The sequence below is a fragment of the Molothrus aeneus genome, chromosome 3 (genome assembly GCF_037042795.1).
Source record: "Molothrus aeneus isolate 106 chromosome 3, BPBGC_Maene_1.0, whole genome shotgun sequence".
Classification (NCBI taxonomy): domain Eukaryota; kingdom Metazoa; phylum Chordata; class Aves; order Passeriformes; family Icteridae; genus Molothrus; species Molothrus aeneus.
Genome location: NC_089648.1, coordinates 9,395,301 through 9,410,749, shown reverse-complemented (window position 1 = coordinate 9,410,749; position 15,449 = coordinate 9,395,301). Strand labels below are relative to the sequence as shown.

Genomic DNA, 15,449 nt, shown 5'->3' with positions numbered 1-15,449 from the left:
ATCATAAAATTTTGAACTCACATCAAAAAGCACATCTTCTCAAGTTTCATCATCCTGCATTTATTAAATGCACTGATAAAGAACCAGTTCCTGTTGTAAAACAACCTTTGAAAAAAACTAAAAAAAACTAAAAATTAAGGTGTCCACAGGACACTAGCACATATGAACTCCTGGAAACAGGAGTTGATTGGGATTTCCACTAAGAATTAAACATATAATATCTCTCATCTGAAGACAAAATTAAATTAATACCCATCATCCTCTGTGGTATTCTCTGGAAGATCAAACAGTTCCACAGGTCCTTTTTGTTCTTCCTCTTTCAATCTCTCTTTCCCAAACTCTGAAGGATAAATCTATAAATACACCAACACAAAACGAAATTTTTAAGTGTGATGTAGTGTACACTAGCTAAGAAAAAAAAAATCTCTCCAGGCTTTTAAACTTCACAGTTTTTATTTAGGATCAGTAAAGGGATCAATTCCATAAACTTTAATAGCTTTCTAATTTTAATGCATGGAAAAGACAGTAAAATAACCAAACTGCCTGCTAGGAATTTTGAAGCAGATGAAGAACAACAGGAACCCTGAGTTTGTTCATTGTACATTGTGGCCCTTTTCAGAAAGAGGTAGCTGATTAAAATTTCTCAGAGAGCTGAGGCAGACACTAAACAAGGAAAAATATAACTTAACTGGCCAGAATACAACCAATTCATTAGTAAGGTCTAAGGCTGGGTCTAAGGTTGGATTATCTGCCATACAGAGCACTGAATATTAAACTAATCAAAGAAATGTAGTCTCCTCCCACTAGAGAAAACCAGCACTGAGGGCTAACCTCAGAAACACAAGAAGTCAATGGCTTTGGCCTCTAACTCTGCCAAATACGTGCCTGTTACAGCAAGTTAAATTGCAACATAGTTTATTTTTAAACACATTAATATTTCTTTTGGTTCTCCACAGTCCTGTCTTGCTTCTTATTTTGTAGTCTATTTTATTTTTTTTAACAGTAAAAGTCAGTACCCCTTTTAGAAACCAGTTCTTACCTTAACAGAAAACACTGTTCCTCCTTTGGGTGTGAAAGAATTAAATAGAGCCAACAAATCCTTAGCCTTCAACCTATCCCAATCCATATTACAAACAGCCAATCTACTTGTAATCTGAAAGAACATAAAATTCAGAACATAAAATTCTAGGTTTAATTGTTGAATGTTGTGGGGAGTACACAATTCTCTACCAGAACTCAGTGGTAAAAATCAAAGTCAGCAATAAACTTTGCTGAAAAAAATAAAAGCAGCATTGTTGTCGTGACTTTTTATCAATTAAAGTAGCCAAGATGAGAAGCATCAAAAACCAGAGCACATAAAAATGACATAAATAGTGAAGCACCACAGAATGGACTGCACCAATCACAGATTTAGAACTGCAGTGACAACATCATCACTCAGGATTTTGTTAACGTCGAACATTGTTAGTCTCAGGAGCAACCACTACCACTATTGTGACAGCACTAGAGTGCTGTGATTTCTTTACACACTGACTGTGCTACATGTAAAGTCTTACTTCACTGTCTCATGATGCCTTAATTTCTTAAAGTGTGAGTTAAATAACTAAATTTTTGAAAAGTGAAAAAAATCAGTAATGAACAAAAGCAGTACTATTTAAATTCTGCAATTACTGAAAGGCTCCATTTTGTTTGTCCTTTCACATGTAGACAGCTTATCCATAGGTATAGGCAAGTGTGCTTAGGGGAAGAGGAGATACAGTGAAAACTGCAAGTCTCTCATTGTCAGACAATTTCATTACCACTTCCATTCTGTCATTAAAAGGCTGAAAAACCTTTATGAAAATTACTTCCACAAACTGTTCCATAGCTGATGGCCTAGAATGAACTCATAACATTTCTGAGTTTGTCATGGAGCAACTTTTCACATGCAAAGTGGAAATACCTCAAAGTATGCTTTTTACATGCAAAGTATGTAAAAAGCAACTCTGAAAGTTGCTTTCCACATACCTCATCTCCACGAGGGGCATCTTTATCCAGCTCGCGCCACGAGTGCTCGATCTCTGGCTCCTTTGGAAAGAGCTCATTTAAATCCTCATCATCCTCTGAGCTCGTGTCAATGTTCCCTATGCCTCTGGCTAGATCAGGCCCGCTGTCACTTTCTTCATCATCTTCTGAATCACTGTCATCTTCACCCATTTCCCCATCATCTTCTGGCTCCTCTTCCTCGCCTGCTTCTCCACCATCTTCTGATTCCTCTTCTTCCAATTCTGCATCTTCACTTGAAGAGGCTTCTTCCTCTAACTGGCTTTTACATTTTACACTTTGGTCACAGATGTCTGAGCACAGAAAGATAAACATTAGATACATTTTTATGTTACAATTACACATGACCCTTTACAAAAAGGAAAACTTCAGGGCTTTTTCATACCTATTTACAGGACTCCTGAAAGGTATAACGATGCAGCAGCAAGTAACAGAAAACATCAGTGTTTCCTCTTTTGTTTGTCTGGTCTAATCGAATTTAATTACTCTTTAGGCCCAGAATTGTACTATCAATCACAACTGTAATTAAATATTCTGCTATTTTATTTATATTACAGAATCAACAGGTAGAAATCTATTTAATAATGGAGACTATACACATGCACAAACAATATAAATAGTTTTTCTTCTAAAGCCTTGTTCTTTCTAATCCCTCCTAATATTAATGGCTCAGTGCTGCTATGTTGACAGTTTCAGTCCACAAGCTGTGATGGGCCTTCATGGTATCAGTTCACACATCTGCTGATCAGTTTGATAAACACAGCAGTGTATATGCTTTTACAAATTTTACTTTCCTAACTAACCAACAATTTCAGCTCCAACAACTAAAAGGACTGAGATGTTCACAATCTTACTGAAGAATCAGAACTGATTCTATGCAGAGCTGACCAACTCCAATCCTTCAGCAGCACTGAATCTGAGTCAGCCAGCTATTTTATAACTAATCTTGCAAAATATCTTCCATGGATAAAACAAAAGCATCAACATCCACATGAACACAACTGAATTCTCCTTGTTATTTGAACAACTAACCTGATTCTTTTATTTTCCCTCCTAGGGAGTCGTCCCTCTTGGGAGCTTTGACTGACTTGGTGGCACTTCCTTGTGAAGACTTTTCCTTGTTTTGAATTGAAATGGGTCTTCCTCCTTGCTTGTTTTCCCCTTTGGGTAGAAGGCCCTTGTTTCCCTGAGAGTGGTCACCTTCCACCGCAGGTTTCTGTGAGTCCTCTTTCAAGCTGAACTTAGATTTACTTTTTCGTCCTTCTTTTTTAAGGTCATTTAGTTCAGTCACTGCTTCACAAGTTTGGTCCATCCCATTTTGAGTTTTTTTGCCCTCCTCCTTTGGGAGGTCACCAGCAGGGACCTTTGCAGATTCTCCTTCTCCTTTACCTTTCTTTTTCTTTTTTTTCTTTACCTTGAGCTCTTTACTCTCACTTTCTGAAAGATCAGAGTCAGATTCTGACAAGGCATAAAACTTCCTGAGGTTCTCTGCAGAGCTGTAGTTAACAGGGCGACCTCTTTTATCCACTGTGTACCTCAGCTTGAACTTCTTGTCATGGAACATGGCTCGGAATCGCTTGTCGATCTTGACTTTACGTTCCTTTTCAGGCATCTCCCAAAACCTGGGATCCCTTGCAACGCAGCTGAACCGGCCATCGCTCAGGATTTCCTCCATTTTCGATGCCATTTTTGAAGACTTTGACATCTACAATATGAAAAAAACCCCAAACATTCCTGATTAAAAAAAAAAAACCTTAACAAAGTTGGATTTCTAACCTATACTTAAGAAGTTCTTTCCAAAAGCACATACGGCAATTTCATAGCACCACATGCCACTATCGCCATGATATTTTCTGAAAAATCCCTTTGCCAGGATTTTTCTCCTGAAAAGCTGAAAAGCCTCAGAAAAAAAAAATGTAAACAATAATTATCTGATTGCTTAGAATGTGGTTTAGAAGTTGTTTACCAAAAAGTGCATCTTTGATTAGCTCCATGTGAATTGTTTTTACTTAATGACCAATCCCAGTCCAGCTGTGTTGAGACTGATCTGTCACGGGTTTTTATCATCATTCTTGTCTAGCCTTCTGATGTCTCTTTTCTTTTTCTTTAGTATAGTTTTAATATCTCATTTTCTTTTAATATAATATCATAAAATATTATATTAAATATATAATATTAAATAAATCAGCCTTCTGCAAACCTAAAGTCAAATTCTCATCTCTCACCTCATCCTAAAAACTCTTCACAACATGGCAACATGCCACCTGGTTGGAAGGGACCTCAAGGATTCCTTGGCCCAACTTTTCCTGGCAAAAATACTAAATATACAAGATGGCCCAGCACTCTGTCCAGCCAAATCTTGTAAGTGGGAATCTTGGTTTCTGTGTCTGGATTGAAGGCACTTGAGATGGTATTTCATGTTCTGATTCAGGTGTTTATTATTTCTTACCAGTAAAACAGTCTCACAACCATGAGTTCAGTAGCTTTTCATTAGAAGGCACAAAATGGCCAACAATCTCTTGTTACAAGGTCTTTTAAGACTAAACTATCCAATTAAGAAAGGACACCTCGATTATTTTCCCTTTTAACCCAATAATTGATCCCAAAGAGCTGCAATGTGGACTTTTCTGCCCAATTACAAAATGCCACCCAAACCCATGGAGAAGGAGGAAGAAGAAGCATGAAGAAACAACTCAGGACAACACTCTGTGCCCTCCATCTTGCTTCCATCCACAACATACTCAAAATCCCAAAATCTAAATTTCTCACCAAGTGATACACCTACACTGCTCTCTATAATCTATTTCACACTTTTGTGGATTCTGGTCTATTTTGGAAACTTTCTTTCCAGGAAACTTTCTCTCTCTCTCTCTCTCTCCAGGAAACTTTCTCCATGAATGAGGGTCAAAGTCAGTGCTCCCCTGGGGGTCAGGGCACCCCAGGGCAGACAGAGAAATATTCCTGTTGCTCTGGGTTTCCACAGGAATCCACCACTTGCCTGGGGAGATTTTTCCAGTGGTTGAATGTTCTCATTGAGGAAAATTTTCCTCTTGTAGCTAAATGGAATCTCTCCAGGAATAATTGTACCTATTACCCCTTGTCTTTTGCTTGTGACTTTTTGTGAAAACAGTCTCCAGCTTCTCTGTAGCCACCTTTTAAACCCTGGAACGTGAGGATGAGGTCTCCCCTGAGCCTTCTTTCCTCAAGGTGGAACAAACCCAGTTCTCTCTGCCTTTCCTCACATGGCAGCTTCCCAGTCCTTTGGCCATCCTCATGGCATTTCTCCAGCCTGTCCACATCTTCTCTGTAGAGCAGAAACCAAAACTGAACACAGATGTGACCTGACAAGCACCATGTGGTATAATGACTTCTTTATCTCTGGTTGATGGAACCTAGCAGCCTGTTGGCTTTGATGCAGCAGCAGATTTAAACAAGTCACAAATAATGCTGTACCTACCATGGTGGTCTCAAGCACAAATCTTTGCTTTGCCAGCTGCACTGGGAGCTCAGAAATCCCCTGTGCCCTGGGCTGTGTCCAAAGCTCCAGGGACAGGTGAGCAAGGGAATTCTGGCCCTCTGCTCTGCTCAGGTGAGAGCCCACCTAAAGTGCTGTGTCCAAACCTGAGGTCCCAACACAGGAAGGACATGGAAGTGTTGGAGCAAGTCCAGGGACCACCAAGACAATAGGAGTTCTTCTCCTACGAGAAAAGACTGAGAGAATTGAAATTGTTCAGCCTGGAGAAAAGAAGGCTTCAGGAGACCTAACTGTGGCATTCCATCTGAAGGGAGCCTACAAGAAAGATGGAGAAAGACTATTTACAAGGGGCTGGAGTAACAGGACAAAGGGGAACGGCTTCAACCTAACAGAAGGTAGATTTAGATTAGATAAGAAGAAAAAATTCTTCCTTGTGAGGGTGGTGAGGCACTGGCACGGCTTGACCGGAGAAACTGCAGATGCTTCATGCCTGCAAGTGTTCAAGGCCACGTTGGATGGGGCTCTGAGCAACCCGGCCTGGTAGAAGGTGCCCCTAGCCATGGGAAAGGGTTTCGAACGAGTCCGTGTTTAAGATCCCTGTCAGCCCAGGCCATTCTACGGTCCTACGATACACCTGGGTTGCAGACACGTCCCCCATGACTCCTCACCGGACCTTCCACGAGCTTAAGCCAGCGCGCACCTCAGCTACAGCCCAGCAGCAACACCAGGCGCGCCAGAACGCCTTCAGCCCCCACACCCGCTCCGTCCGCGCCCGCAGCGAGGAGCCCCGAGGCCGCTCCGCTCACACCGACCGTGCCCGACGCCCGCAGGGAGGAGCCGCGGGTCCACTCCGCTCACACCGACCGTGCCCGGCGCCGCCGCTCCCTCAAGACGCTGGCCGCACGCCGCCACCGCACGGCCCCGTCCGGCGGCGCTACGGCGGCCGCGGCGGGACACGACTCCCCGGGCGCAGGCGCGGAGGGGCGCGGAGGCCGGGCCGATGAGGGGCCTGGCGCGGCCGGCGCTGAGGGCGCGATGGTGCCGCTCGCTCTGGGCGCTGCCGGCAAGGGCCGCCGCCAACGCCGCTTCTTCGCCTCCTCCTCCTCCTGTGGGAGCCTCGCCGGGCGCGCTGAACCCGTTCGACCGGCGGCTGAAGCGGAAGCAGAAGAACTGGGCGGCGCTGCAGGCCGAACCCGCCAAGTGCGATTACCTGCGGGAGGAGGTGCGGGGCCGGGGTCACCCCGAGTGCTGTGGCCGGGTCTGGGCCCGCAGCTCAGGGGCGATATTGAGCAGCTGGAGCGGGACCAGAGGAGGGCAGCGGGGCTGGAGCACATGCCTGTGAGAGAGCTAGGGTGTTCAGCCTGGAGAAAAGAAGGCTCAGGGGTCGCCTTATCACTCTCTATAACTCCCTGGCTGGAGCTTGTAGCCAGGTGGAGGTCGGTCTCTTCCTCGGCAGCCAGCGACAGGATAAGAAGACATCGTCTCAGGCTTTCTCAGGGGGAGTTTCGGTTGGACATAAGGAATTTCCTCTCAGAAAAGAGTGATCAGACATTGGAATGGGCTGCCCAGGGAGGTGGTGGAGTCACCGTCCCTGGAGGTGTTTAAGAAAAGGCTGGACGTGGCACTCAGTGCCATGGTGTAGTTGATGTGATAGATGAGTAATGCGATGATTGACTCACAATTAACAGACAAATAGCATGTATATAGGTTAAGAAAAGTTTTATAGGTTTATAGTTACGCCTTAACCCCTCGCGTGGTTATCAAGAGACAAACGGGGTTGGGACATCGGGAAGGGCTGGCTTGTCACTATGGTGACATCTGAGCTCCAAAAAGGATTTAAGGAAAAGATCTCCACCCCTCCACGCCTTTCTCCAGCAAAGAAGGGGTTGATGGACGGTACTTTGGGAGGGGTTAAAGGGTTAAAAGGCGAAACCTCCATTATGTGGGTGAGCCCAGGGTGGGGAAAATCCCTCGCTCCTACAGCCGTAACCTTTTTCTCTATTCAGTCTTCTGTTGTATTTTTGATAAGTTTTAATGAACCTTTCTAAATTATGAAAAGCGAGTAACCATTTCTCACAGCTGACAAGGTGCTGGTTGCTAATAGGTTGTACTTTGTGATCTCAGAGGTCTTTTCCAGCCTCATTGATCCTGTGGTTCTGACCGCCGGCTCTCCCCCCAGGTCGGCGGCAGGATCGCGGACCGGGTGTTTGACATCACAAGGTGAGCCCCGCCGTGTCCCCAGCCCTCCCTTCATCCCCAGGGGACGGAATCCCCGGGGATATCGCTGGATGCTGAGCCCTTTTCTCCGAAAAAGGATGCTCGGTGGGCTGAGTTCAATAAGGCCTTTAGAGATTAGCAGGGGAAACTTAATATAGTCTAAAATTAAAAATATTTTAAGACTTGGGTATGTTCTGTATACTGATCTTATCCTTTAGAACGTTTCCTCTGGCTTTGGATGTTGGCTCTGGAAGAGGTTACATAGCTCAGCACTTAACCAAGGTACTGTCTCTTTATACTTATAAGTGTTAAAAAAAAGTTCATATGTGTGCCTCCCTTTCAAATAGGGCTCTGTTACAATGTAAGACAATCATCTGAGTCTTAGTGAGGTAACTTTCCCCCCCCCCCCCAGCCCTGTACCTGTAGTTATAGCTCAAAGCTGTGTATTGGGCAGGCTATTCTTCAATTATTGCTGCTGAAAACTGGACAAATGTGTAAGGAAAATTATCTGTTATGATACAGTTAATTTTTAGTTTTGGGTGTTTTGCCTGTTTTTTTGGTGAATCCACTCGCCACAGTTAGTTGCTGAAGAGAAGTCATTATGGAGGCTTTGAAGCCATTAACAGTTGACCATTCATGAACCACTCTGTAAGTAAAGGTGCTTCCTTGGCTGTTAATCCATGGTTTATATTTAACTTATAAACTTAGGCTTAAAATTACAGAATGTGTTTTCTGTTAACCACTTCTGCCTCAGCTGTTCTCCCTGGGAGCAGGTGCCACATTGGGTGGGGAAAAGGGCTTTGTGCTTTATGAAAAGCTTCTATCAAGAGTGGAAAAGATTCTTTCTAATTTATTTTGAATAGGTGTGCCAAAAAATGACTTATGTCAATTTAAAAAATAATTCACATATTTAATAGACTTTAAAAATTTTATTTCAGGAAACAGTTGAAAAACTTATTCAAGTTGATATCGCAGAGAATGCTTTAGTAAGTAGTTTTTTGAATGCTAAAGTGCTTCTATTCTGTAATAGAGGGAAGCAAAAAAGTTGAGGTTTTGATGGGCTGTTTTTCTTCCAACCCAACATTAGAAAAATGCTATAGAATCTGAAATCCCAACGGTCAGGGTTGTAGCTGATGAGGAATTCCTTCCTTTCAAAGAAGATACATTTGATCTCGTTGTCAGCAGCTTAAGGTATGTATTCATAATTTTTTTTTTTTTATTAAGTTGTTAATAATGTTCTTTTCAGAGTAGCTTTAAAAAATAAATCCAACAAAGATTGCTAGTCTATTAAAAAGCAATAAGAGAAGTACTTGCATAGTTAATATGAGCATGCATTAGGAAAATCTGCTGTCCTGGTGATTGTTCCTGTTTTGTTTGTTTAATTTCCTTCAAAACACTTGGAACTTCTCTCTTTCCTGCATTTTGACAAACTAGTCTCCTGGACTTGTGTTTTCTTACCAAAAAGAAGTGCTGGGTGGATAAACTTCTGTTCGTGTTTGGTATCAGTTCCAAGCAGGTGTGTTATGGTTGCACCCTCAGAAATCAGTTTGTGGCTTTAGCTCCTGAAACTTACTTAGCTAATTAAGGTGGTTACTGGCATTCCCTAATTTTGATTTAATCTGAAATTGTAAAATGTACACTTCTCTTATTTCAGTTTGCATTGGGTGAATGACCTTCCTAAAGCTTTCAAAGAGGTAAGAAATTGTTTTTTTAATAGTCTAGGTTAGCACTTGACATTACTTGCATTGACCAAGACTTTTTGGTATTGGAATAAAGCAAATACTTGTTTAAGACAGAAAAGTTTTTTTTTTTTTCACTAACAGTTTTGGTTATTTTGGGTTACTTCAGCTCTTTCCTGCAGGTGTAAACTTTAGTCAAATCAAACATGTGGTGCAAGAACAAGGAACATGTTAACCAGTTTGCTGTTTTTTAATTTATTTCAAATTGATCAGTCATTGCAGTGCTGTCCTATCACCTGTTGGTAGGACTACCCTACTGTTCCTGAAATAATAAAAATCATTTGAAACGCATTCAGTACTTATAAAAAAAAAACAAACCTTGAAAGAAATACACAATTTTCACTGGAATTTAAGTATTCTATGGAGGGTCAAATACTTTCTCCCACAGTAAATGTAACTGACACTGTCTCACAGGAGCAAGGGAACTGGGCTTCTTGGCCAGCTTTCATGATCTCCTGTGTTGTCTTTAACTAATGGAAACTGCCTTTAACCGCCTCATTTTCTTACCTGTCAATTAAAGGCTTTTTTACTAGCACAGAAAAGGTAGCTTGATTAATACTTCATTTAAAAACTATTTAATTTTTTTTTATTTTCAAAGGCATTGGAAATGCTTGCTGTCTTGTTAGCCTGGTTATATAATGAGGCTCTTCTGGATGTTTAAACCAGAAATCATTTCCAGCTCTTAAAGAAAGGAGAAAACATGAATTTATTCCTCACTAGGAAAAGGGCTAGAACTTAAGGACCAGAAAGCAGCTCATCAGCCTTGGTGTTTGAATTATGATATTGCTGTTTTGGCAAGCTAATAATAAGTAATCATAGGGCATTACTCAATTGTCTCAGAAGTGCAGAGATCAGTACTGGAAACTAAAGTTAAATCAAGCCATTAAAAGGTGCTTTTGCTGCTCTTAGAAAGTAAAAGTAAATAGCATACTTACCTTAATCTACCCTCCTTTTAGAAGTAAATTAATTTAGAATATTTCTTTAGGAGTATTGTGCTGAAAATAGTTTTACCCTCAATTTCCATGGTTTGTTCCATGTTTCCTGACTGTAAGTGTAATTTCTGAGGATTTCTTCTTAAAAATAGAAAATAGTCTCTCTTCAGCCAGTGTGAGCAGAAGCTGTGTCACAGCTTGCCCTGCAGAATATAGTCAATATTAAAAATCTGTCACAGCTCTTACAATGATTGCTTTTGAGTTCTTTAAGATAAAAAATCTGAGAATCACTTAGTTACGTATAGGAAACAAGGCCACCCCTGTGGCAAGGAGAAATGATGAGGAGGACTCCATCTTATCAGAAAGCTAATTAATTACTTTATTATACTATATTACATTATATTACATTCAAATTGAATCTATTATACATTACATCTGAATATATTATATCTAAACTGAATCTGCCAAGCACTCCACTGCACAGAATCTTGTGACTTTCAGCTGACAGTCCTGACACACACATGCATGGATTCAATTGGTCAATGAATCAAAACACGCCAGAATCCAATTAACAGTTCCCTTCAGGTAAACAGTCTTCCAGAATGCATTCTGCTTGTGAACAGCAGAGGAGCAGTAAATGAGATAAGAATGGTTTTGATCATTCTTTGCTTCTCTAACTGCTTCTCCCAGGTTCAGAGAATGTGAGTCTTGTGACTGTCAGCTGACAGTCCCGACACACACACACACACAAAAAATGGATTCAATTGGTCAATGAATCAAAACACGCCAGAATCCAAATAACAGTTCCCTTCAGGTAAACAATCTTCCAGAATGCATTCTGCTTGTGAACAGCAGAGGAGCAGTAAATGAGATAAGAATGGTTTTGATCATTCTTTGCTTCTCTAACTGCTTCTCCCAGGTTCAGAGAATGTGAGTCTTGTGACTGTCAGCTGACAGTCCCGACACACACACACACACAAAAAATGGATTCAATTGGTCAATGAATCAAAACACGCCAGAATCCAATCACCAATTCCCTTCAGGTAAACTATCTTCTGTGATGCATTTTTCCACAACACAGGAGCAGTAAATGAGATAAGAATTGTTTTGATCATTCTTTGCTTCTCCCAGGCTCAGAGAAAGGGATCCCACAGCCATGCCCTGTGTGTTTGTGTGTTGCAGATCCACCAGGTGCTGAAGCCCGATGGAGTGTTCATTGGAGCCATGTTTGGGGGGGACACCCTGTACGAGCTGCGCTGCTCCCTGCAGCTGGCTGAGCTGGAGAGGGAAGGGGGCTTCTCTCCTCACGTGTCACCCTTCACTGCTGTCGCTGATCTGGGACATCTCCTCTCCAGGGCTGGCTTTAACACCCTCACTGTGGTAATTATAAGGAAGAGAGCCATCAGGGAGAGCAATCCAGAATGTCAGAGCTGCTGGAATGTGAAAATCGCTGTTTGCTAATGTAGCAATGACAAACTGCTTCCTTCTGCATGTGGTGCACCTCGCTGAACAGGCTGCAGAAATAGCCTGGACTGCCACTGGTTTTGGCTATGTGGTAATTAATGGAACCAACTGTAGTGTACACTGAAGTGTATCTTTGGCTCATAGCCCAGTAGAATTTGGATGGTTTTCTTGAAGAAATGTCAGAGAATATTAGACCTGCATGAAAAAATTATAGACACTTGCTCTTTCTTCTAAAATCAAGAAGAAAATAATGGCATTTAAATTAAAATTTGATTGCATTTGAGCTGCTAAGCAAAACTTTTTAGAAAGGTTAAAATAGTACATGCTTCCTAAAAATACGTGATTTGAGCAGAGGAGGCAGATGAATAGAACTGTAGAATGGTTTGGGTTAGAAGGGACCTTAGATATCATCTAGTTCCAACCCTGCTGCCATGGGCTGTCACAGTCATATTTTCTAGAAAAATCCCTTTGCCCAGGATTCTTCTCCTGGGAAGCTGAGAAGCCTCAAAGAAAAAGGAAAACAATATTATCTGATTTGCTTCTCCTGTGTTTTGCTGCTTTAGAATGTGTTTAGACATTGCTTACCAACAGGTGGTTGTTTCATTGGTTTCATGTGAATTGTTTTGACTTATTGACTAATCAGGGTCAAGCTGTGTCGGGGCTCTGGAAAGAGTCAGAAGTTTTCTTTAGTATCTTTTTAGCCTTCTGTAAATATCCTTTCTGTATTCTTTAGTAAAGTTTAGTTTAATATTCTTTAATATAATATAGTATCATAAAATGTAAATCATAAAATTACCCTTCTGAGAACATAAAGTCAGATTCATCATTCCTTCCTTCATCTGGGAACCCTGCAAATACAATAATGGGCAGGGAATAGTTAGGTAGTACAGCAAGGTTGAAATAATGCTATTGGTTTAGTTTGATACGCTCTAAAATGGAACTTCTCAATTCTTCTAGGATACTGATGAAATCCAAGTGAACTACCCAGGGTTATTTGAGGTTATGGAAGACTTACAAGGCAAGTATATTCTTTGTGGAAACATAAATGTTTTCTGTATCAGTGGACCAGACACAGAACTGTTTTACTGTGTTTTTCTTAACTCCAAATCATAGACTAACTAGTGTGGGTTGGAAAGAACCTTTAAAGGCCATCTAGTCCAACTCTCTGCAGTGAGCAGGGACACCTTGAACTAGATCAGGCTGCTCAGAGCTCCATCCAACCTGGTCTTGGATGTTTCCAGGTGTGGGTCATCCACCACCTCTCTCAGCAACCTGAGCCAGTGTTTCACCATCTTCAACACAAAGAATTTCTTTCTTAAAAAAATAAAAATAAATCTTATTGCGACAGGGGAAGCATTAGGGTTTTTTCCTGCTATCTAGTGAGTCAGGAGATTTGTGTTGGGAGGCACAAGTCAAAGATTTCCTATTTCATGCTCTGCTGTGAAAACTGCATGTTCTGCTTCCCTTGCGTTCCTGTTCTACATGAGCCTGTTCAGTGTAAGGTGCAGAAAAGCCCTTAAAGGGAGACAGAGGCCCATATCCCACACACTGACTTTTCCTGTGAGCCTTTCTAATTAGCAGGGCAGTCAGCAAACTGCTTTGGAATGAGAGTAAATATATCCTTAATTTGGAATATGCTGAGGAACAGCCAACAATTGAGTAATGATTTTGTTAATATTCTGATTGCATTTGCCATGCATTGTAAAGCAGTCATTCACATGCAGTCTGCTGTTACTGACAGCAACTCGGGGCATTTCTTTTCGGGATGCACTGCTATATGGAGTCATTCCTTAATGGAAGGGTAACTTTTATTGAGCACAAACATTCAGATGCAGTAAGTGATTAAAATATTAGAATTGTGGTTACTTTATTTTGTATTTTAAATCTCTTGGACTAGTAATTTTAATGATTACCTGTTATAACAGTACAGTCATGTGTCTGAAGAAACCCTTTGTACTCATTCTTAAAATCAGTTATACTTAAAAGCCTAAATGTTCAAAGACTCAGGCTGAAGAAGGAATAGTTTGAAATGATTCCTAGCAATGCAAACTGTAAATTGCAAAGCATAGGAATTAAAAGTTCTGGATTCTTACGCATAAGAAACTCACCTAATGATCTGTGGTGTGTTCTGTCTTACAGTGAATAGCAGAGGATTCTGTACTTTGGTTTTGTAAGAATCTGTCCTTAGTGCATGACACTCATGGCATGTGCAATATCTTCTTTTTCTTAAAGCTAAAACATATTTTTAGGTATGGGGGAGAGTAATTGCTCTTGGAATAGAAAACCTCTGCTGCACAGGGAAACAATGCTGGCAGCTGCTGCAATATACCAAGGTCAGTATTTGAGAGTAATGAGTTCATCTAAAATGACTTCAAGAACATTTTTCTGTGTCTTTTTATGACCCTTTTGTAAAAAAAACCCCAAAAACCTAAACAAGCACAAAGCAAAACCAAAAACCCCAAATACTTGAGAACAAAATGCCATTATCATAAGCTATTTTTAACCTTAATTATAATGCCAGGATTTGAACTGTATTGATGCACCAGTATGAGATATTTTTATTGTCCTAAATCTTTCACCAGGAGTCATTATAATGAATGTGATGTTCTGAGAGCTGAGTGTTTCCTAGAGCTGACATCCTGTACCTTCTCTCTCTCCCTTCCTGCCCTAACAGAAATGTATGGAAACAGCAATGGCTCTGTACCTGCCACCTTTCAGATCTACTACATGATTGGCTGGAAATATCATGAGTCACAGGTAATGTGAAGCTCTTATTTTCTCTTTGAAGGTACTATTTAATAAGTGATGTTTTAAAAGCTTTTTACCAAACTTTTTTGTTTAAAATTAGCCCTGTATGTTTTTTTTCCCCCTAGGCAAAACCAGCCCAGCGAGGTTCTGCAACAGTTTCGTTTGGAGATCTGGCAAAAATAGAAGGACTTCTTAAAAGAGGAAAAAAATAGTTGTTCTTCAGAAATAATAATTGTCTTGAATTGTCTTCTATAAAAGTTTTAATTGCAGACAGTCTTCACTTGTGCTTATTTAGTGATGACCTCCTGAAATGATAATAAAGTATGCACAATAGAGCTTTTTGTAATGTGCCACAGCATTATCTGTATAAAAAGGTGTTAATTTTTAATTTTTAGGTAAATATTTGAGCAGTTTGCTTTCTCAAGTCTATGAGAGAGCAATTCAACTCTCAACTTTTCATTAAATTTACTGTTTTCAAATATAATGCCTCTTTCAGCATTTCACTATCACAGGCTGCTCCAGGTAGGGTTTACCTGTCTTGAATGCATTTTTGAATTATTTCTCAAGGATAGTAGATCATAATAAATGATAGTGTATTATAAAAGTAAAGGTGTAGTTATGAGACATCCTATAAGAGAAACTATCAGCAAATACAAAGATACAAATTATTATGGTTTTTATGAGTTGGGAAGTATGGATAAAAAGTTACTGTAAGAGATTTGAATAATTGATACTTTATCTAAAGGCTAGTTGAAAACTACATTTACACATCACTTTCCACTTTTCTGTGTCAGAGGCTAAAGAGCAAGAAGAGGAATTTTCTCTTTAGCT

General features: G+C 40.7%; 2 protein-coding genes across 2 annotated transcripts in view; one reads left to right on the top strand and one right to left on the bottom strand.

The window, feature by feature from the left end:
• The window catches only part of ESF1 (ESF1 nucleolar pre-rRNA processing protein homolog), a 30,510-nt gene extending 24,072 nt beyond the window's left edge, over positions 1-6,438 (bottom strand). Inside the window, exons 1-5 of the mRNA XM_066546234.1 lie at positions 6,331-6,438; positions 3,076-3,748; positions 2,008-2,336; positions 1,040-1,153; positions 253-353 (exon numbers count right to left, since the gene is read on the bottom strand). Of these exons, the coding sequence (XP_066402331.1) occupies positions 253-353; positions 1,040-1,153; positions 2,008-2,336; positions 3,076-3,748 (1,217 nt within the window). The 5' untranslated portion in view covers positions 6,331-6,438. The remainder of the gene's footprint in view (positions 1-252; positions 354-1,039; positions 1,154-2,007; positions 2,337-3,075; positions 3,749-6,330) is intronic.
• A 59-nt stretch (positions 6,439-6,497) lies between these two features.
• Positions 6,498-14,953, top strand: NDUFAF5 (NADH:ubiquinone oxidoreductase complex assembly factor 5). The gene is made up of 11 exons (XM_066546233.1): positions 6,498-6,740; positions 7,698-7,738; positions 7,954-8,017; positions 8,674-8,721; positions 8,823-8,926; positions 9,390-9,429; positions 11,589-11,786; positions 12,828-12,888; positions 14,120-14,203; positions 14,545-14,627; positions 14,744-14,953. Exons 1-11 carry the CDS (start codon positions 6,519-6,521, stop codon positions 14,828-14,830), a joined length of 1,032 nt encoding a protein of 343 aa, XP_066402330.1. The 5' UTR covers positions 6,498-6,518; the 3' UTR covers positions 14,831-14,953.
• Positions 14,954-15,449: the final 496 nt, after the last annotated feature.